This window comes from Rhineura floridana, chromosome 22 (assembly GCF_030035675.1).
Source record: "Rhineura floridana isolate rRhiFlo1 chromosome 22, rRhiFlo1.hap2, whole genome shotgun sequence".
Lineage (NCBI taxonomy): Eukaryota > Metazoa > Chordata > Lepidosauria > Squamata > Rhineuridae > Rhineura > Rhineura floridana.
The window spans coordinates 10791706-10812023 of NC_084501.1; the positions used below are offsets into that span (position 1 = coordinate 10791706).

The following is a 20318-nucleotide window of genomic DNA, read 5'->3' on the forward strand; positions in this document are numbered from 1 at the left end:
TCGGAAGCCCCATACCAATCCCCACCCAAAAATTGTAGATACAGATGCATTCCTTCATATAGCCTGCTCCTCCCCATCATACTGTCAGCTCCTTGGGGCAGAGGCCTGGCCTCAGAAAGGCATCCCTGCACTTGCAGATGGATGAATCCCAGCTTCCCAGCAGGGTTGTTGTTTCTGCTGTAGCCATGAACACACACCCCCAGGCTGTTGTAGGATCTCAGAGATGAGCAGATTGCAGCAAAAGCAAACGATTATGTGCCCGACTGCACCCCACCCCACTCCACTAGTTTCATGTTAGCAGATGGGGAGCCTGCAGGAGAGGGCTGCTTTCTTTTACTTTGGGAGCCAGACAGCATGCCTGGATTAGGCCTGTTTAACCAACACCCAAGGGAAATGCACCTGAGAGGTAGCACAGCTGAATTTTTATTTATTTATGCCACTTGATTGCAATACAAAACAACATACAAAAGACAATAATGCTGGGGAAAACAGAAGGGAGCAGAAAAAGAGGAAGGCCAAAGAGATGGATTGATTCCATAAAGGGTGGTTCCGAACAGGTGGTTTACAACAGATGCTATTGGAGGTCGCTGATTCATAGGGTTGCTGTAAATCGAAATCGACTTGAAGGTGTTACAAAAGGGGCCAGGCCTGGATGGAGGCCACAGTCAAGTGGCTCTCTAGAATAGCTGACAGTCATCATATTTATAGGCTATAGATGCATCACATACATAATATCAGAAATGCATAGCTAATCAAGAATACATCATTTCGGTGCCTTCCCATCATTGTTTAATTTCTCAGCATCTGTCTATTCTGGTCCACTTCTCTGTTCTCATCCCAAACTTCCTCTATCCTTGACCTTTGGTCCTACAAGCTGGGAATAACATTTTTAATTGCTAAAGAAGCAGATAAGCGGAAAACTCCCGTACTTTTCACAAAGCAAGGAAAGCAAGCATATGTTTCATTTTGCATTATTTGATTTCATTTTAGTACAACATTTTAATTTTAACTCATTGCAACAAAGGCACATCACAACAAGGCACTTCATAGTCAGAAACTACTGAAGTGGCACAACAATATGATCAAAGACAAAGACTGCAATCCAATATGCATCTACTCAGAAAGAAGCTCCATTGGATTCACTGGGACTTACTCCAAGGTAAGTGTGTATTGGATTGCAGCCACAGACTCTCAAAAACAAGATGAAATAGAAATGATGATGTTGCTGTTATTGTTCCACGTGCTCCTTGGAGGAAAGTGGAGAGAAAATTTTATTATTATTTATTGCTAAAAGAATTTCTATTCTGCCCTCTGGTAAAACACGGGGCGAGAGGGATATAAGCGTTGGGGGGGGGAAGCTTTGAAAACAGTATAAAAGATGATGGCATCCCCGGGATAATACAACTACTACTACTACTACTAATAATGACTTTTAAATAGAGACCTTATCTTAGCCTGCATCTGTGCTGGAATTGCTTTTTAAGATGTTCTCGAAGCTTTTTTTAAAAAAGATGTTTTTAAGGTATTTTCGAGTGCAGTGAGTGTTTTCGTTTGCCGCCCTGGGCTCCTTCTGGGAGGGGCGGAGGGAGGGTGGGATATAAGTTTAATAAATAATCTTCTTCCCTGGGCTCCTTGGAAGAGGGATGATGATGCGCTGGGATCGTGCAGGTCTCTCTGGAAGGTAGAGGAGAATAATAGTAAACAACAACAATAAATATTATTGTTATTGGGCGGCGGGGCTGGCTTGGGCTGCCGCCCTCCGAGCGCTCCCAACCGGGCAGTCAGCCGCCCGGGAAGGGGTGTGTATGGGAGACAGGAATGGGGCTGTGTCTCCGCAGTGCCGCCCCCCCCGGGTTGGGCTCGCTCGGGATGGCACCCCCACAACTCAGGCGAGGCCAGGGCCCGATCCTGCGCGCGGAGGGGACGCGCCTCCCGGCGAGTAAGGAAGGAGGCGGAGGAAGAGGCGGGCCGGCAGAAGGGCTGGGCCGGCTCTGGGGTAGCTCCGCCCGCGGAGGAGGCCTCCTAGGCCCGCCCGCTTTCCTGCCTCCCTCCGTCCCGAAATGGCGGCGGCCGCCCCCCCGCAGCAACCCCCGCAGGACGCGGAGCTGGAGGAGCTGCTCGAGAGTAAGCAGCGGACGGGACGCCCCCCCGGCCTTCCCTGTTCACACGACCCGTGGGGGGGAGGGGGATCTCGTGATTGAGAGAGGGGGCAGTTCCCCCCAACCTCGCAGTTCACGGGGGTCGGGGAGTCTCTGCGTGTGGGGGCGGGGAGGAGGTCCCTCCCGTTGGGGGCGGGCAGACTCCCCCCTTTACCACCGCCCGCCCCCCAAAAGGGTCTGACAGCGAACTGGTTCCCCACCCCCTTCCCTTCTTACAACCCGAAAGGAGCCTCCTGCAATGGGGGGGGGCAGAGAAAGAGGCAGACCTCCCCCCACTCCCTAAAAGGGAGCTGGCCCTGATCCTGTTTCTTCCTTCTCCTGGTTGGAAGCCTCTATGTGTGCATGTGGGAGGGAGAGAAGCCTTGCAGTTGGGGGGTATTGCAGAGGCGGATCCCCCCCCCCAGCACCCCCTTGACAGAATGGACCATGCACCCAGCGCTGATGCACTGTGTGGGGCTGGCCCAATGGGGTGGCCTGTCCTCCCTGCTCGCCAGGCTGTGGGGACCAGTTGGGCTGACCCTTAGAGCCCAGCCGCTTTCCAGAGAGCCGTTCTCTGTGGCGCCAGGAGCTTCCTGCGTGCAGGCGCATCCCGACATTTCAGGAATGGCAACCCACCCTGGTGACCTGCTTGGACTGTGCCACTTGCTGCGGTGCCGTCCCCTGGTGAGGCGCGGCTGGTCTTCCTTGGAACGTTGAAGCTGATTCCACTCTAAGCGTCTCCTGCCCAGAGTGTCCAAGGCGGTGCCATCCCCTCTGCCCCTTCCCCTGGGGTGGGCCTGGCGCTGCTCCTCCTATGCCAAGGCCCTGGAAGGCCAGCCAAAAATGGCCGAGGCCCTGCTCCTGTGTGATATGGGCAGAGGTTGCATCTTGGTGTTGGGCTAAAGGTTTGTGCCCCACCCTAAGCTATAACATAAAGCAGCGTGCAGGCTTCTATTATTACTATTATTATTATTATTATTGGCAGTAGTAGTAGTCTTTCAATGTATTCTTATTACTATTGTTCTTGCTGTTTAACATATTTTTATCTTGCTCTCTAGCCAAAAAAGGGTCCCAGCGCATCTTACAACAACTGATAATAACATTTCAAACATAACAATATCAGGTTTCAAAACTGCAAACACACACACAGATATATATGTTTTTTGGAACAAATGCAACCTGGCAGCAGAGAGAAGGCACACCACTTGCAGTAACCAGCGATATTCCTTGAGGCAACAGTGCAGAGGCGGCACCCTTCCCTGTTCTGGCCCTTGCCTCACAGTTCCAAACTTAATTGCATTATTTCGGAATGGCTTGTGTGTGCTTGTATGTGTGGGATGGCCTTTTTTTTTTTTTTTTGAAATTGGCATATCTCTGTAGGAGCCCTGCTAAAATTTAATGTCTCTTTGTTTCTGTTTTCTAACTTTTGGCCGGCCAAATGACAGCCGGGAACACTCTGCAGTTCAGTGAGGGCAGGAGCCTTGTAATGTTGCTTCCTGTCTTTGCACTCCGTTCCATGTAGTGTTGCCCGAAAGGCTGCTGGTTCTTACAGGTTTCGTTCCTTCCAGGGTGGAGTGTGGGAAGAGAACTGGCTAGGAGCCACACGGGGTGTTGTAAGACCAGGTTGGAAGCAAATTGGGCCCTGCAGGTGCTGAAATGGGGCAGCATGCCCTCATTAGTGGGCTGAGAAACCCTGTTGGGGAAAGACACTTCCTGGCTCCCCAGCAAAGCAGCCCTTCTTTAGCCTTCTGGATTTAGGGGAGACACGCCTGCCTGTGTGTGTTTGTTGCCGATATTTCCCCCACTCCTGAGGCCAGCAAACACACTGAGTGTTCTGTACGTTCCCCTAAGTTGGAGGAGTTTCCTCATGGGGTTTGACAATGGCACCTCTCTGCAGGACCCGGTATCTCTCTCTCTCTTTTCAAGGTGCCCTTGATGACTTTGATAAGACCAAGCCAGCCCCAACGCTGCCCCCTTCAACTGCTGCCACCGCCGAGGACAGCAGCAGCTCTGAGAAATCACCTGGAGATGCTGCCAAGGTAGGGGAGGGAACGTGAGCACCCACCTTTGCATGCGGGTTGGGTGGGACAATCCCTTTGGAGACTCAGGGTATGTGGGTGGGGAGGGAGAAGAGAACCTCTTGCTTCCAAGGACACAGAAGCCTGCCTTCCGTGCCTTTTGCAGTGGCCTTGGCTGAGCAAGGGATGGGAGTCAGGTGTGGCTTCACAGATCAGCCTCTTTTCGGTAAGGATCTCTCTGGTTGTGAGTCCTCTGGCTGCTACTTGATGGTTTGATGGCTGGATTTTGCAGCTGGATTTTGAGAACAGTTTGTTGTCTCTGTGCTGGTAAAATTGTGTAGATGGCAGAGAGAGCCAAGTGCAACACTGGATGGGTTTGCAAATATTTCCTTGCCTCGCAAGTGAGTATTGTTCCCAGGCGAGCAGATAGGCAAGTTCTTCAGAACAGAATTTTTTCTTTCCCCAGCCACAAAAAATGGCTTTCATGCCCCAGCCTTGTGATGGCAGGCTGGCTAGTAAAATGTTTTGTGGGCTACTCAGGTTGTCCGGTGGCTGCATTGGCAAGGCTGGTGTTACTGTTGGGCATTTCTAAGGGCCGGCTCTTAGAATCGTAGAGTTGGAAGAGGCCTTTAAGGCCATCTAGCCTAAAGCGTTGGAAGCTGGCCCTGAGCCCAGGTGCTCGTATAATGTCGTTCCTTGTTTCCTTCCAGGATTCCCTGTTTGCCTCGCAGGAGAAGTTCTTCCAGGACCTCTTTGACAGTGAGCTGGCCTCTCAGGCCACCGCCGAGTTTGAGAAGGCCATGAAGGAGCTGGCAGAAGAGGAGCCTCACCTGGTGGAACAATTTCAGAAGCTCTCTGAAGCAGCAGGCAAAGTTGGTGAGGGGGCGAGGGAGGGGAAGGTTTTTGTAGGAGCTGGCTGCAATACTTGGATTCCTGCACCCTCTTCTGCCTTCAGCCCATTCTTGGGGGAAAGCCAGGCAGTGGCCAAACCTGTCTGGTGTTACAGGGCGAGAGGAGTTGGCTTCTGCAGCCCCATGTCTGCCTCCCGTGGGCTTCTTGGTTCCTCCTTCTGGCTTCCTTTTTGCCGAATTCCTGCCCTTCTCTTATCAGTGGGTGCTCAAAGCAGCTTGGTCAATAAGGATGTCCAGGGGAACGTGCCTTGCACTGAAACAGACCTTTGGTCCATCTAGCTCAGTATTGTCTGCACTGACTGGTAGCAACTCTCTTTCAGGGTTCCAGGCAGGGGTGTTGGGCAGATTTCTGTGGTGGGCAAAGGGTTGGGCTGGAGACCTCTCGACTCATCGCATTCTTATGATTTCAGTGAGTCGTGCTCCTAAGGGGAGTTGCAACCTCTAAGGATTGTTTATAGAGAGAGTGGAAATAGATCTTCATGGTGCAGCCAGGCAGAGAGAGGGAATGCAGACCCAGGACAGAGAAAAGAAGGTCCTTCTCACAACATGCTGTTTGAACGTTCACTATCACTTTTTAAATTTTTATCTTCTCCCCCTCACCCTCATACATACACACTTTGTAAACCACTCCAGGGTATGCTGCAAAGCAGCAGATACACTTTAAATATAAAATAATGTCGGGAATTTGGAGCCGCAAGATAGCTCCTGGCTTAGATGGCTCTAAAAGAAGGCAAATTCCTGGAAGAGGACAAGTCTGTGGAAAGTTAAGTGGAACCTCTCTGTTCAGGGGCAGTCTACCTCTAAATATCAGCTGCTAGGAAACAAACCAGAGGAGAAGGAAGCTCTTGCTTATGGGCTGTCCGGAGCCACGCATTTGAGCTCCGTGGGAAGAAAGAGTCCCTTGTAGGTGAATTTATCTCCCACTCTTCCTCTAAAAGGGAAGCCTTGGTTTTGGTTGCTAGATCAGGGGGCTCATCATCTAGCCCCGCCTCCTGTTCTCACAGTGGCCAACCACATCCCCAGTGGGGAAGCCCATAAGCAGGAACTCGGCACCACAGCAGCTCTCCCCATTTGCTGTTCCCAGCACCTGGTATTCGGAAGGCAATCTTGCTTCTGACAGGGCCTGCGTTTACAGGTATCGTGGGTCTGATTTGGATTTTTTGCGGCTGTAAAGGTCTTTTCTGATTTACACAAAAAACAGAAACGTTGTTTAAGCAAAACTAATTTCACCTGAGATGAATGCAGGCAAGGCTGCAGTTAGAAAATTCATGGGTTGCTTTGCGGTGTTAAAGCATATAACACCGCAAAGCAACCCATGAATATATATATAAATAATCAATAATTTAGTGGTTAGATCTGTCTCTGAACTAGATGAATGTAAGGCAGTGTGAAAGTCACTGGTTTTAATATTTATATGTCTTTTGTGCAGATGTCTTAACTCCGCTTGACTGCATTCATACTGCTTTCTAACACCACACATTTATTTTAAGAAGCTTTTTTTGAAATAGGGTGTGAGTGTGGGCCCCCAGAGACGGTGCATCATGGCAAGGTTTGGGGGCGGTGTCTCCTTGAGGGCATGCCAAGGACTGGGCTCTTGGAAGGCCTTTCATCCTGCAACTTCAAGCAAACCTGTTGGCTTCAGGGGTTTCAGTACAGTTCAGTGCAGAATCACTGTATTGGCCAAGACAGTTTGTTGATGTTTTGTGACAGATCCATGGTTGCTGCTGGTCTGGCCAGCCAGCTTCTTGAGTACCTGGGCCTCAGCCAGTTTTTGACCCTTGTTTGCTCTGTCACTTTGAGTGCTTTTCCCGGCCTTTTCAGGACAGTGGCAACAACAGAAGTCTGAAGAAGCCGCTCTTCTGCTCTGCGCTGGATTGTTGGGTTTTCTGGCCTGCAATTGCAGGAGGTTGTACACAGCTCGCTCCAAACGGCAGTCGTAGAATTTCTGGTGCCTCTCTTTCCTTTCGGAGTCTCTTAACCATCTTCTCCCTCACTTTTTTGCAGGAAGCGACTCCACATCACAGCAGGAGTTTACTTCCTGTTTGAAAGAGACACTCAGCGGCTTGGCAAAGAACGCTAATGACTTGCAGGTAAATCCCGCTGGTGAGAAAGTAGATCCAACCACTCAGGAGGAAAAGTTGCCTCCTTTTTCCCATCAAAGATGGCAGCAGTCATGCAACCCCAAACCTCTCCTTGCTCCCTGGCTCTGCCTTATCCCGAGCGCTGCCTCTGCACTCCCAGCAACTGGTATGTCATGGCCTTAGACTGACAAAGGAAAGCTAGCTATGAAGGCATGCTGGAGCTTTGGAAAAGGATGATTAACTAAAGAAGCTCTATGGGTACAGAAGTAAAGCCCTGACCTGCTGGATCAGGCCAAAGGGGGACCCATCATCTAGACCAGCCTTCTGTCCTCACAGTGGCCAACCGAATGCCCCAATGGGAAGCCCTTGAGAAGGACCCGAGTGCCGCAGCAACTCTCCCCTCCTCCAGTCTGCAGCAACTGGCATTAGTCAGATGCAGGCTGCCTTCGACAGTGGAGGCAGAATGTAGCCGCTGATGGCCTTTTCCTCCATGAAAAAGTTGGCTTCCATGCCCAGCCTTCCTAATGGGTGCCTCCCGTTTCTCCCTCTGCAGAACTCCAGTGTGTCCGAGGAGGAGTTAGCGAAGACCATGGAAGGCCTCAGCCTGGAGGAGGGAGATGGCGAAGGCAGCCTCTTGCCCATCATGCAGAGCATCATGCAGAACCTCCTCTCCAAAGATGTACTCTACCCGTCCCTCAAGGAGATCACGGAAAAAGTGAGCCAGCTGGGTCCTCTGTGGCGTGGAGGTGTGGGTGTGGGCTCGTGGAGCAATTCAGCCCACTCCCCCATTTCCCTCTCCGTGTCTCCCTTTTCTCCCCCAGTACCCAGAGTGGCTCCAGAGCCACTGTGACTCCCTGCCCAAGGACCAGTACGAGAAGTACCAGGAGCAGCATAGCATCATGGGTAAAATCTGCGCGCAGTTTGAGGCCGAGCAGCCCACGGACGGTGACGTGGAGCAGAAGGCCCGCTTCGAAATGGTCTTGGACCTCATGCAGCAGGTAAGCAGGTGGCGCTGGGCAGCCAACGGTGCTGGGGACTTGAGTCGGCCGTGGTTCTCTTGCTGATCGCGCTGCCTGTCTCGTCTGCCTTTCAGCTCCAAGACCTGGGGCACCCTCCCAAGGAACTCGCAGGAGAATCGGTGAGTGTGTGCATGAGGGTCAGCCAGTAGCCCTTCTCTTCCCTCCCTCTCCCACGTTATGTTCTTTTTAAATGCATTTGTTTGTCTCTGGTCAAAACAAAACATTTAGTTTAACAATACAAAAGTAAGACGAGGAAGCAAAAACGGAAGGTAACTTGGACGCAACTAAACTACAACAGGAACAAGCTTAGAATGCTGAATTTCCTTGGCAAAAATCACACCTTGGCTCTTAAAAAGGGAAAGATTATTACTCTTAACAAATAATAAAATAAATACTAAATTATGCCAATCTGAACTAAAAGCGTGCAAAGCCCCAGGGCAAACTTTAAAATTCCGAATCTCCCTGGCAAAGTGCAGCCTTCTCTCTGAACAATTTTCTTATTCCCCAAAAGAAGTGTCATTTGCTTGACTACTTGGGTTGCTTTGGAGCCATCTGAAATTCCTCTAGGTCAGGAGAGGGGAACTTGCAGCCCTCCAGATGTTCCCCAATTTCAACTCCCAATGACTGCTTTGCCTTTTAAAGGGCTCCAACTCCCATCCCCTTGGCCACTGGCCATCCTGGCTGCTGAGAGCTGGGCAACACTGGGAGGGGGCACAGGTTCCCCACTCCTGCAGTCAGGATGGGTGGCGCTTGGGGTGACATCTGCTCTGCCAGCAAGGACAGGTGTGTGCTGTGCTGCCGGCTGGCAGCTACAGATAAAAGCGGCCACCTGACAAGCAGCCACCTCACTGCAAATGTCCTGTGTTCCATCTTTCTGCTTCTATAGGCACTTTTCTGCTTGCAGATCGAGAGATAAGAAGCACTGCAGAAAGAAAAAAAGGAATGTTTGTGTTCCTGCGCCTCTCCTTCCTGCTAGCTAATATTCCTTTCCCGCTTCTCCTCTTCCAGCCACCCGGCCTGAACTTCGACCTGGAAGGGTTGAATCTGCCTGACGCAGCCAGCTCTGGAGGGGGTGACCAGTGCCAGATCATGTGACCGCTTCCACCCAGACCAAACAGACCGAGAAGTGCACGGCAGAGGCTTCCAGGAGGGAACTGTGGGGGTGGACTCTTTCCCCCTCCTTTATTTTGATTTTCCTCAAATCACCAGGTGCCTAAAAAGGGCCGGGCTGACTCTGTGTTAATAGGTATATATGTGTGTGTGTGTGTGTGTGACTTTATACAAATCCAGATAGGATGACTGAAGTCGGAGGCTTTCAAAAAGTCTAGGGGGGATGCCTGGAGGGTTTGGGCAGTGGGCGGCGGCTGCCTCCTGGATCTAGCGGCCAGGCCCCACTTCCCTTTCTTCTTGCACTGGACCAATGAAGAGACCAGGCTCAGCTTGGGGGGCGGAGGGGGCATTGATGCCAGTCTGGCTCTTGTGGGAGCAGCCGGGTGAGAGGGCTGCTGCTTTGCAAGCAGAAGGAGGGGAAGAAAATGGCTGCAGTTGAGCTCTCCCTCCCAGCGCCTGGTGCTAGGCTTGTAGTTTTGTGGTAATGATGGGTCTAAAGTTGTGACGGTTGCTCTGAGGCTTTCTCTCGGAACTTGCTAGCTCTGCTGCTTCTCAGGCATGCTCTGGCTGCGTATCTCAGTATTGAGGCCTGCAAATTGACAGGCACTACCCCAGGATCCCCTCCGTGCCTCACACCCAGGAGGTCTTTGAGCAGATGGCAAGCAAAGCCTCTGTGTGGAGCCAACGGCCACCTTGCTTGCAAGTTCCGTTCCACCTGAACCTTTGGCCATGTCAGGCCAAGCTGATGGTTAAAAGCACCGATTTAAATAGCTACATTCAAATGTTTCTGCCCTGGCCGCTTCCTCCTCAGTTCAGTACAAACTGCCATTCGAGCTGTTCCCCCCCACCCCTTCTCACCGCTGCTCTCCCCTCTCCCTGCCCTGTGGTCAACACTACTCTTTTCTTGGCACTGGCTGCACTGAGGTTGCTGCACAGGATGGGGGGAGATTCTGCTTCTCTCTGTTGTGGTATAGTGGGGAGCCTCGGAAACGTGCGCTTTGCGGTGGAGAGAGCTGTGACAGCAGAGCCCAGCGGGCATGTTTCTTATCCCTGCCAGGACTGTGGGAGGACAGAACCAGGTTTGGTGATGACGGATTTCTCTCTTCTTCCTCTGCTGAGACTGGTAGAACTTCACGGAGTTTTTGTATGTGTGTGTAAGGCTAATTATTAAAATAAAGGTGGAAGTTGATCCTTGAACTCTTTTTTTGTTTTTTTGCTTCTCTGCCTTTCCTTTGGCTGAAAGGGAGGGGGGAATATGTGTGTAGATTAGCCAGGCCTTCTCCAGGAGCCCCATTTTTGGGATAGAAGCGCCGCCTCCTTGCTTAAGAGCAGCAGAGCAGGATTACCACAGAGAACTAGCAAAGTGCACAGACAAAGAGGTCACCTCCAAGTCCCATTGGATATCCATTATATGCTGGGCAGGTATAGGAACACACAGGCCATTATTATTATTTATTAAACTTATATCCCACCCTTCCTTCCAAAAGTGTCCAGAGAGGCAAATAACAAATGATAAAACAATAGAAACATCTTGAAAACAATTCCAGCACAGATGCAATCAGCAGCGGGGATCCACTTGAAGGCCTGTCCGCTGGCATGAGAGGAAGAGGCAGAGCCACCCCTAAGCCCTCAAGAACCCAAGTACCAAAAGGTCTGGGCCCAGCCCAAAAAGTGACAGTCTGCAGCTTCCGGATCCAGAGTCGACATGTGGCTCTAGAGAAGGAGAATCAAGGGTCACCTTCATTAGCAGCAGCTGACGTTAGGGGTATTGCTGTATCTAGAGAAAGCAGGAGTTATTAGACAGGCCTCTCCCTCGAGCCTTTCCGTTGCTGGAAACAACACAGTTCTCTGGCTGCTTGAATCTTGCCTGGATTCCCTTTGGGATTGACCCTGGACTATGCCTGGCTTTGCCTCTGGCTGACATTTTTGGACCTGGACTCGTTCCCTGTGCTTGACCTTGGCTTGTTTCGGACACTGCTGCACCATAATTCCATTTCTCCTTGTATACTCTTGGGGAGAGGGCTTAGATCTCAGACTGGGGCCCTACCTCCGGAGGGCACCTGCTGGAACGTGACAACTTCAGCCTGTTTGGGGATGCAACTGGGAAACATCCATCACTTGCTCTCCCACCCTTAAGGACAGGGGTGGGTCTGGACACTCCCTGCTCACCTGTTTGTCAACATGGCTTCCTCTGAGTTTCCAACTACAGATTTCAATGGCAGCAGCTTAAATGGGATGAGAGGGTTACTTTGTGGTCTGCCTTTGGACCTCTGGCTGCCTTGAGAAATAGTCACACTTACCTTGGGGTGCAGGCAAGTAACTGGGAGAGCAGAGAGCTCCCCTTGACCAAGGAATTTATTTATTTATTTAATTTATATACCGCCCTAAGCCAAAAAGGCTTTCTGGGCGGTGTACATAAAAGATAAAACAAGCACACACTCATGCTCTCTGTCTCTCACACAGGCCTGGAGGTCAGTGAAAAGGCTAATTCATTTACCCTTTCCGTATTGCACAGCTCCTCACGTGAGGGGCTGCACCATCTACCATGTAATATTTATTTATTGTTTTATATACCCTGCCCATCCTCTCAGAGACCACCAATAAAAAACCCATATAAAAATATCTCCACATGATACAAAACCAAAAGCTGAAGAATTAAAATTACAGTAAAACAATACCCATGTTTGAAATAGCAGCAGTGCAAATACTCTCGTGCTGGGCTGTGGGGTAACCCACCAAATGCCTGGTGAAATAAGTATGTTTAAAGAGCCAGTGTGACGTAGTGGTTAGAGTGTTGGGCTACGACCTGGAAGACCAGGGATCAAATCCCTACACAGCCATGAAGCTCACTGGGTGACCTTGGGCCAGTCACTGCCTCTCAGCCTCAGAGGGAGGCAATGGTAACCCCCCTCTGAATACCGCTTACCATGAAAACCCTCTTCATAGGGTCGCCATAAGTTGGAATCGACTTGAAGGCAGTACATTTTTTAAAGGCAATGCTGAAACATTCTCAAATGGGGGCAATCTGATCTCATTTGGGAGGGAGTTCCATAGACAGAGTCACTACGGAGAAGGCCCCGCTCTACAGACCACACTCATTGGTGGCACCATGAGTAGGGCCTTCTCAGCAAATCCTGAAGCATGATCCAGGAAATAATACTTGGGTCTGAGGCCACTGGCACTAACAGATACTCAAAGAAACCTTCACACCTTCACACATATAACCAATTCACAATTGAGTACGCAATTCATACACGTCTATTTAAACAAAATCATTCCTAATACCACTCTTATTTCCCGGGAAAATGCTACAAACCTTACACACATTGGAGCCTGACAACTGACTCCATTCCTTAAGATTCCATTCCAACCACATCTTGTGCTCAACCACCATCCTCTTTCTCTTTTTCTTTCTAATTTTCTCTTTTTCTTGCAAGCACGTGACCATTTCCCCTGAGGCCCCTTCTCCTTTCCCCTTTTCCAGTTCATCATCTGAATCTGGAAAGGTATCCTCCTGCCTCGCCTGAGGAGTTCCAGCTCCGAGGTTGGGAGGTGGAGGCGGGGCAGAGGGTATTATGGAACGACTCAAAATTGTTCCCCTCTCTGATTCTTCATCAGCAAAATAACTGGGAGGAGGGTCCTCACTGGTCAAAGATCTTACTGCCATAACTGTGAATCCTTTCCATTTCTGCGCTCCTGCCTGCCACAGGAGCCAGAAATCCATTTGATCTGGGTGGTTTACCTCAATCCGTCTCCTTACTCTCCTTAATGGAACGGCTTCAAAGGAACCACCTCTCGGCCACCTCTCACTACGGGCCGAAACTGCAGTTGTCCACGGCCAAACCAACGCGCAGAGCTCAATCATCTTTTTTTTTTTTATGCCTTTTAACACCGGCAACTTTTTCTCCTCCCACAACTTACACATCACCCCGAGAGGGCCTTCCTCCACTGGAATACTCCCCCTCTGTCCCATGATATCTGGCAGAGATTTCTCAACTGCTACTTTACCCACGTGCTGTCGACTAGATCCTCATCTCTAGCAACCGAGAGAATAACTCTCGTGGCGCCTGTTGCCCAAGGAAGAGTGGTACCTCCAGCAGCACGAGGTTCGCACAGGAGATCCCGGACGAGCCCCCAATTGTTAGGTCCAAACCCAACACGCAAGCCGTCACTGTCTACTCAGCTCACATCCACCAGGGAAGGTGCGGAGTTGAGAGCAATAACCCACTGCCAGAGATCAGGAAATAAGTTGCCAAAATTACCTTTGCAAAGGGGTCCCAAAACCTGCCAGCAAGTTGCCTTTCAGAAGTGGGAACCCTGTTTATTGAAATACAGTAGATTATATAGATTCCCCAGTGGTTACAAAAATGGGGAGCAGACGTCATAAACTACAAGAAAAATAACTGTAGACAAAGTAACTTTTAGATATGTAAAGAGGGGTGCTTAAAGTAACAAAGCTAGGAACATCTTGCTTCTTTTGCAGACATTCACTTGCGCTAGGAGCCAAAAGAACAAAGTACAGATAGGAAAAGGGGAGTATTGAAACAAGAGAGGCCCTTCAGTGGGGGATACATTCAGGTTACATTTCTGCATTTACAAACAGATACGTGTAGAAATCTACAGACATGTTAAAAGAAACATTAGCTTTCTTTGTGCTCAGGGTCAGCAATATGATACAATCTATAGGGTGTTGATATTGAATGCATAAGGAAGGAAGGGAGTCATCTCCAGTTTATTCAGGCTTTTATTTACCCAGCCACCTGGAGTGTGGGGTCAGGTCAGGGGGAAATAAACCGATATCGTGTTTATATCAACCTTCATTTTCTTAACCCAACATTCTTAAAGATTAATTTTACTGGTGTTTTCTGCTACTCGGAGGCCCTATTGTCTTCTTCAGTGGGGTTTACTGCAGCCTAAGCAGGCCTTTGGGGCCCAGTTTTGGAGCCTGGTTTTTCTCATGATGATGATGATAACAACAACAATCATAATAGCACAGAGTGAATAGGGGAGCCGCTCTACATGCACATCTCTATGGCCCTAATTCTGTATACCAGCAGAAGTAACAATAATAATAAAAATGGCGGCGCTGGTGGTCAGTGAGTGGAGCCGCTCTACACGCCCATCTCTATGGGCCTCCCCACTGAAAACCGAAGGGCCTCTCTACACAAGCGTCTCCATGGCTCTCTGAGACCCTCCCCCGCTCCGGCCGTTCCGGAAGTGGCTGTGCGGCGCTCCTTTTCCCCGCCCTCCTCCGGTCATCCCGTGGGTAGGAGACAAGTCAGGAAGTGTCGCAAAGCGGCGGCGACCGTAAAGCGCGTCGGGCCGTAAGGCGCGGCTGCCGAGAAACAAACTCGGCCTCGGCGGCCGCAGGGTAAGCGGCTGGGCGGCCCAATGGCGGCGGCGCCGGCCCGGCCTGGAGGAAGCAGCAGCAGCGGTGGAGGCGCAGGCGGGGTGGGCGGAGGAGCGGCAGCGGCGGCCTTCAGAGGTAGGAGAGCCCGCGAGGGGGTGGCCGTTCCTCCCCCATCTGAAGGCCCCAAACTCCCCCGTCTCCTGAGGGAAAGTGGACCCGACCCGCCTCAGGCAGCAGCAGCAGGAGGGAGACGTGTGTGTTGGGGGGGTCCTCCCCCTCCCTCCTCCCTCCCTCCGAGGGGGGGTCAGGGGTGTTGCTACCTGTTTCGTAATTAGTCATCGGTTATGCAGTTCGCGCCCCTCCCCCTTCGCCGCCAGGTGGGCGGGCCACGGAAGTGTCGCTGTGAGGAGCAAAAATACACCATGTGTCAAAAGTCACGGATCGGGAGCCACGAAGCAGCCTTGGCGGTGGCCCCCTCCCGCTTTAAAGTTGCTCCTCTCTCACCGGGGGGGGGAGGTCGCTCCTCCGCGGGTGTTTCCTTCCTTCTCGCTCTTCCTCTTCTTGCTTTTTGCCTTATCTGTGGCTCTCTATCCCATCGGATGTCTTCTACCTTTGTCTGTGTTTATAGTTCATTTCTATTATTTATCTGCATCTATTTATTTGTATTTTTTTCTTGATATCTACCTTTGTTGTCCTGCTGTCTGCGTGTTTATGTGCCTGTGCATCTGCCTTCTAGAGGTTTATTTCTAATCCCTATCATTCATCTTTGTTTTTATACGTTGGTATCATGTATCTGTGTTGCATCTCTGTTATGTTATGTGTTTGTTTAACTCTGTCTCGGTTTATCTGTTCATTCAGCTACCAAAATGTATAAAAATGCCTATTTTAGATAAAATATGTTTAGAAATGTCTTTTAAATCTATTTAAATGCCTATTTTGTGATAAAGCAAACAAGCGCATTCGTTTAGGATGAACGCATGTGAAACTGACACACACTAAAAATGAGGAAGCCACAGACCTGAACTTACAAGATCTGAACAGTGTGGTTCATGACAGATGCTCTTGGAGGTCACTGATTCATAGGGTTGCCATAAGTCGTTGAAGGCACATAACAACAACAATATATAAGGGCGGGGGGAGGGAGCACGTGCACAGTCACGCACGAAATCTGCAGTCATTCTTTTTGACTCTGATTGTTTATTTAATAGCCTTACATCCCACCTTTCAGGAAAAGAAATTTTCTTGCAAGGTAGCTTACAAAACAAAGTTGGTAACACTAAATGGCGGCATCTGCTAGGAGGCGTCTGGCACATAAATAAATGTGCATCTCAAATGATGTGGAAAAATAAATCTGTACCATGTTTAGTGAGGCCTTTGGGTCATTTTAACTGAATCCTTTTATGCAGATGATACATGAGTGTGTGTTGATACCTAGATATGCATGTCTGTGCTTTCTCTCTGAGTGTATGCTACTGTTATACTTTTAAAAAGCAACATAAAAATAAAACCAAATATCAGGGAAGGGAAACTATTTGCTGCCCAAGGTCCTTAGCAGGAAAGCAAAATAAAACTGAACTAAAACATATTCTATAATAAATGTGTTTATCTTCAAGGTGCCACAAGAAATTGTCCTTATATTTATGAATTTCAGCAACATTTTGCTTGTTTGTTTTTTGCCTGGAGGCCAGTTTTGCTTGGCTTTTCAAGTTCTGTCTTCTCCTTTTCCTCCCTCAGTTTGACGGCAGTTCTACAGTGCCAGTTCCCAAATAACTCCTGGATCTACTCCTGCTCGAAAAGAGGGTTGGGGAAAGGTGAGTTGCCACCTCGGGCTCTATTAGAACCTGCTTAAGATGACAGCAGCAAGTAAAAGGATGACTGAGTAAACTTCTTGGTCAGGGAAGCAGCACCCTGCTAGGGGCGGGGGGGGGGCATGCTGGGGATTGTTCTGGCTTCACTTGCAAATAAATGGCTCTGAAGGGGAATGCAACTGGTTTTAAGTAACACACTGCATCGTTGCATCCTACACTTACATCTTGTGTTGAGATGTAAATATTACTTTAATAGATGTTGAAGCCTTTATCCAGTGATGAACGTGAATCATGCGTGTGTAGTGCTTGGGGGCAGGGGGGAACGGCAGGCTGTCTTCCGGGGGGGAGGAGTCTTGCCCACCAGGGCTGTTTGGCGTTTCACTGGTTATTCTGCTCCTATAAAACCCGACGTGGGTAGTGACGCCACGTGAGTGGCCAGGTTAACTCTCTGGAAGCAAACGGTGACTTATGTGTCTGGCTGGTTCTTGGGATTGCCCTTGGCCCCAGCTGTGACTTGAATGCCCCCCTCCCCATATTTCCTTTCTTATCAGATTTCTAAGCAACCTTGAAAAGGGATCTCTCCAGCCCTATCAGAGTCCTTTCAAGCTAGTTGAGATGACAGAATTGCTGTGGAACAACCCCAGAATGAGCTCTGCTCTTGAGGGAGAGTCATCTCAGTGGCAGATTTTCTACATCTTGTTAGCCACGTGCCTTTTGGGCTCTGTGTGTGCGTGTTTTCTGGGCTAAGGCTGCAGAGGGTGCAATTGATTCTGTCATGTGTTGAGGGGGTTTCAGTTTATTTAAAGTACAGTATTTATATGCCAGTGTGGTGTAGTGGTTAAGGTGTTGGACTATGACCTGGGAGACCAGGGTTCGAGTCCCCACACAGCCATAAAGCTCGCTGGGTGACCTTGGGCCAGTCACTGCCTCTCAGCCTCAGAGGAAGGCAATGGTAAACCACATCTGAATACCACTTATCATGAAAACCCTATCCGTAGGGTCGCCATAAGTCGGGATCAACTTGAAGGCAGTCCATTTCCATTTTTCCATTTATATGCTACTCTCTAGCTGCAAAAAAAAGGGGGGTGCTCACAGAATGACTTACAAATGTCAATAATAAGAGAGTTCCTTCCCTCAGGCATGACACAAAAGGAATTGCGGGGGAAGAGGAGAAAAAACAGGCTCTGGCCCTTACAGCAAGGGTGGGGGAGGGGGGAACCTCAGGCCCAGGAGCTGAATACGGCCCTCCAGGCCTCTCTCCCTGGCCCTCGGGACTCCCCCCAGGCCACCCCTCACCAGCTACTGCTTTGCACCCTGCTTGGGTGTTTTTGCGTGGCTGGAGTGTCTGTGAACTCTGAAAACCCCTCTTGTTTCCCTTGGTGTAGGGTAGAGAGCTGTGTGTGTGTGTGTAGAAACTCACCTACTCTTCAAAGGTAGCATTTACATTTATTGCCCCACCCACTTTTGCCTGTGGCCCTCAGGAGGTGGCCCAGAAGGGCATGTGGCCCTCCTCCTCAGGCTGAAAAACCTCCCTGCCTCTGCCTCAGAGCTCTTGTAATGACCAGCTGTGGAGGAGGAGGAGGAGGAGGAGGCGGGGCCAAACGTGGCTGGTCTTTCAGCAGAGCCAAAGGGAGGCCCTGCTGTCTCTCTCCTGGTTGCCCTATGGAACGGCTGCTGCAAGCGGCCGTGGAGGAGGGGTTTTTGGTGCTCTGTGCCCTGGGGCCTTCAGGACAGAGCAGGCTGTAAATCTCGGCTGCGCTTGACTCTGGGGTTGAGCATCTTCCCCGTGGCTCAGTGCAGCCCGCGAGGGGGAATCCACCTAGAAGCTATCCCTAGAGGGGAAGGGAGCTTTATTCTTTCTAGGTGCCCACTTCTGTGTTGTGCGGTGTTTCTCCCTTTCACCTAGGAAGGCTGTTTTGTTCCGCTCTTGCTGTGCTCAGGCGAGCGCTTTTGAGCCAGGCTTTTAATAACACATCCAGCAGCCCAAAGCCCTTGAGGTTGCTGGTGACCTTGCGTGGCCCTTCTCCTTGCCTCCTCCCTCCCTCATCTGCTTATGACCAGCTCTGGGCTGCAGCCAGGATGCCTCCTTGCCTGGGTTGTGCTGCTGCCACAGAGTTTTCTCATCACTTCCTGGGCAAGCTGTTGCTCCCCCTTCTCCCCCCCCCAACTTTCCTCCTGGGCTTTTCTGTGAGTCGTGAACTTCCTCTCCGCTTCAGGGTGAAACTGTCCAGGGCCCCAGATTGCCACTTTAACCGCTCAGGTGATTTGCTGATAGGGTTGTCAGGTCTGTTGACTCTGTTGCTTTGCAAACAAAAAGAGAACAGGACAAAAAACTAGTCACTCTCCTTCTTGCCATGACTTCAGATTAGTTTGACTCGAAACCCAGTAGGACAGTTCACTTTGTCGGTGACATGAATGCCTGCCAGGCATACACTCTGAAAAGCAGGAGTAGTGGTTTAAAAAACAATGTTTTGAGTTCCCCATGTGGCTCTGCCCCAGGGAAAGCAGACTGTTATCTATGATGTCCTCTGCTGTTGACTGTTTGGCCTTCCTAAAACATCTGTTTGTTTCCAGCCCATTCAGGCTTCAGTCTATAAAAGCCCTAAGTGGCCAGGGACTCAGGGATATTGGCAGAGCCTCCTGAGCCAGTTTAGTCTACCCAGTTGGCTCTTGGGCCCCCGGTTGCCTTTGGAGGTCAGGTGGGTGGTAACTGGGTGGGACTTGTGTGGTGTGTTGTTGGCGGATGTCCCGCCCCCTCAACTCTTTGCCAAGTGCCTCTATTATTGGCATTTGGGCGTCTGATCAAAACTGGCACTTAGAGATGCCTGACAGGTTGGAGCATCACGGAATGAAAGTGTGGGTGGTTTTAGAGGGCTGCATGTTTTAATTGATGAGTTGTAAAGCCATCTTGGGGGCCATATGGCCAAATGCAGGGTGTAAAAACACCTTAAATAAGCAAAATACTTAAACAGAAAAATAAAAAGCAGAGTGTGGAAGTGCAGGCGTCGATGCAGGAACTTGCCTTATGCTTTCAAGCAGATTGTTATTCCTTCTGGCCTGGGTGGGGGCATCTGTGTCCCTCCAGACATTGCTGGACTCCCAGGAGCCAGTATGGCAGGTGGCCAGGGATGGGGGCAGCAGGAGGTGTAGTCTAGCCCCATCTGGAGGGCCCCCTCTCCAAAGGCACCAGCGGAGTATCTTTCCCCTCATCTGCTCCCTGACATGGGAGATGTTGTTAGGGATTGAACCTGGGACCAGCCATGTGCCATGTAGGGCTGTACCACTGAGCTGTTGTCCTTCCCTAAAGGAGGAACATAAGACGAGCCTCCTGGATCAGGCCAGTGGTCCATCTAGACCAAAATCCTATTCACACAGTGGCCAACCAGATGCCTGTGGGAGCAGCTGGTTGCTAGCAGCTCACCCTCTGACGAAAATTAAAGACCCTCCCCCCCCCCCAAGAAATAAAGCAGGTCCAGCTAACTGAGGAAGAGCTCAGAGTCCCTGCCTGTAATTCGAGATCTATGCCCGAGATCCTGCTTCCGTGCATAACAGTGAAATCAGTTAGGTTGGCAAGCACAGGAAGCAGGGGCTTTTTGGTGTTGGTCCCACAGCTGCAGAACTACCTTCCAGTTAACATCTGTTTGGCCCCTTCAATTCTGGTATTCAAGAAGGCCTTAACAAGAACGTTTCCCCATGAAAATATTGGTGATCTAATTTAGTATCTCCCAGGCATCTATTTGTCTGTATCAGGGCTTTCTGCTCTGCTTATTTCTCTCTGTATGTTGCTTTGTGAGGGCTTGGGCCTGGGAAAATGGCTGATAAATAACTGGAATACATATAAAGATGCCCTTCCAAGCCAAGCGTAGAGCAACAGCCAGGAACA

General features: G+C 50.2%; 1 protein-coding gene across 3 annotated transcripts in view; it reads left to right on the plus strand.

Moving 5' to 3' along the window:
• The first annotated feature begins 1981 nt into the window (after positions 1–1981).
• The window catches only part of DCAF8 (DDB1 and CUL4 associated factor 8), a 35177-nt gene continuing 16840 nt past the window's right edge, over positions 1982–20318 (plus strand). Inside the window, exons 1-9 of one of the 3 annotated variants that reach the window (XM_061605566.1) lie at positions 1982–2124; positions 4065–4177; positions 4867–5032; positions 7072–7157; positions 7702–7863; positions 7970–8146; positions 8242–8290; positions 9637–9646; positions 10417–10427. In XM_061605566.1, coding sequence (XP_061461550.1) covers positions 2061–2124; positions 4065–4177; positions 4867–5032; positions 7072–7157; positions 7702–7863; positions 7970–8146; positions 8242–8290; positions 9637–9646; positions 10417–10427 — 838 coding nt within the window. In that variant the 5' untranslated portion in view covers positions 1982–2060. Of the gene's footprint in view, positions 2125–4064; positions 4178–4866; positions 5033–7071; positions 7158–7701; positions 7864–7969; positions 8147–8241; positions 8291–9175; positions 10475–14526; positions 14763–16361; positions 16439–20318 lie in introns of those variants that run through there. The other 2 variants (XM_061605565.1, XM_061605564.1) reach the window with 2 other exon arrangements.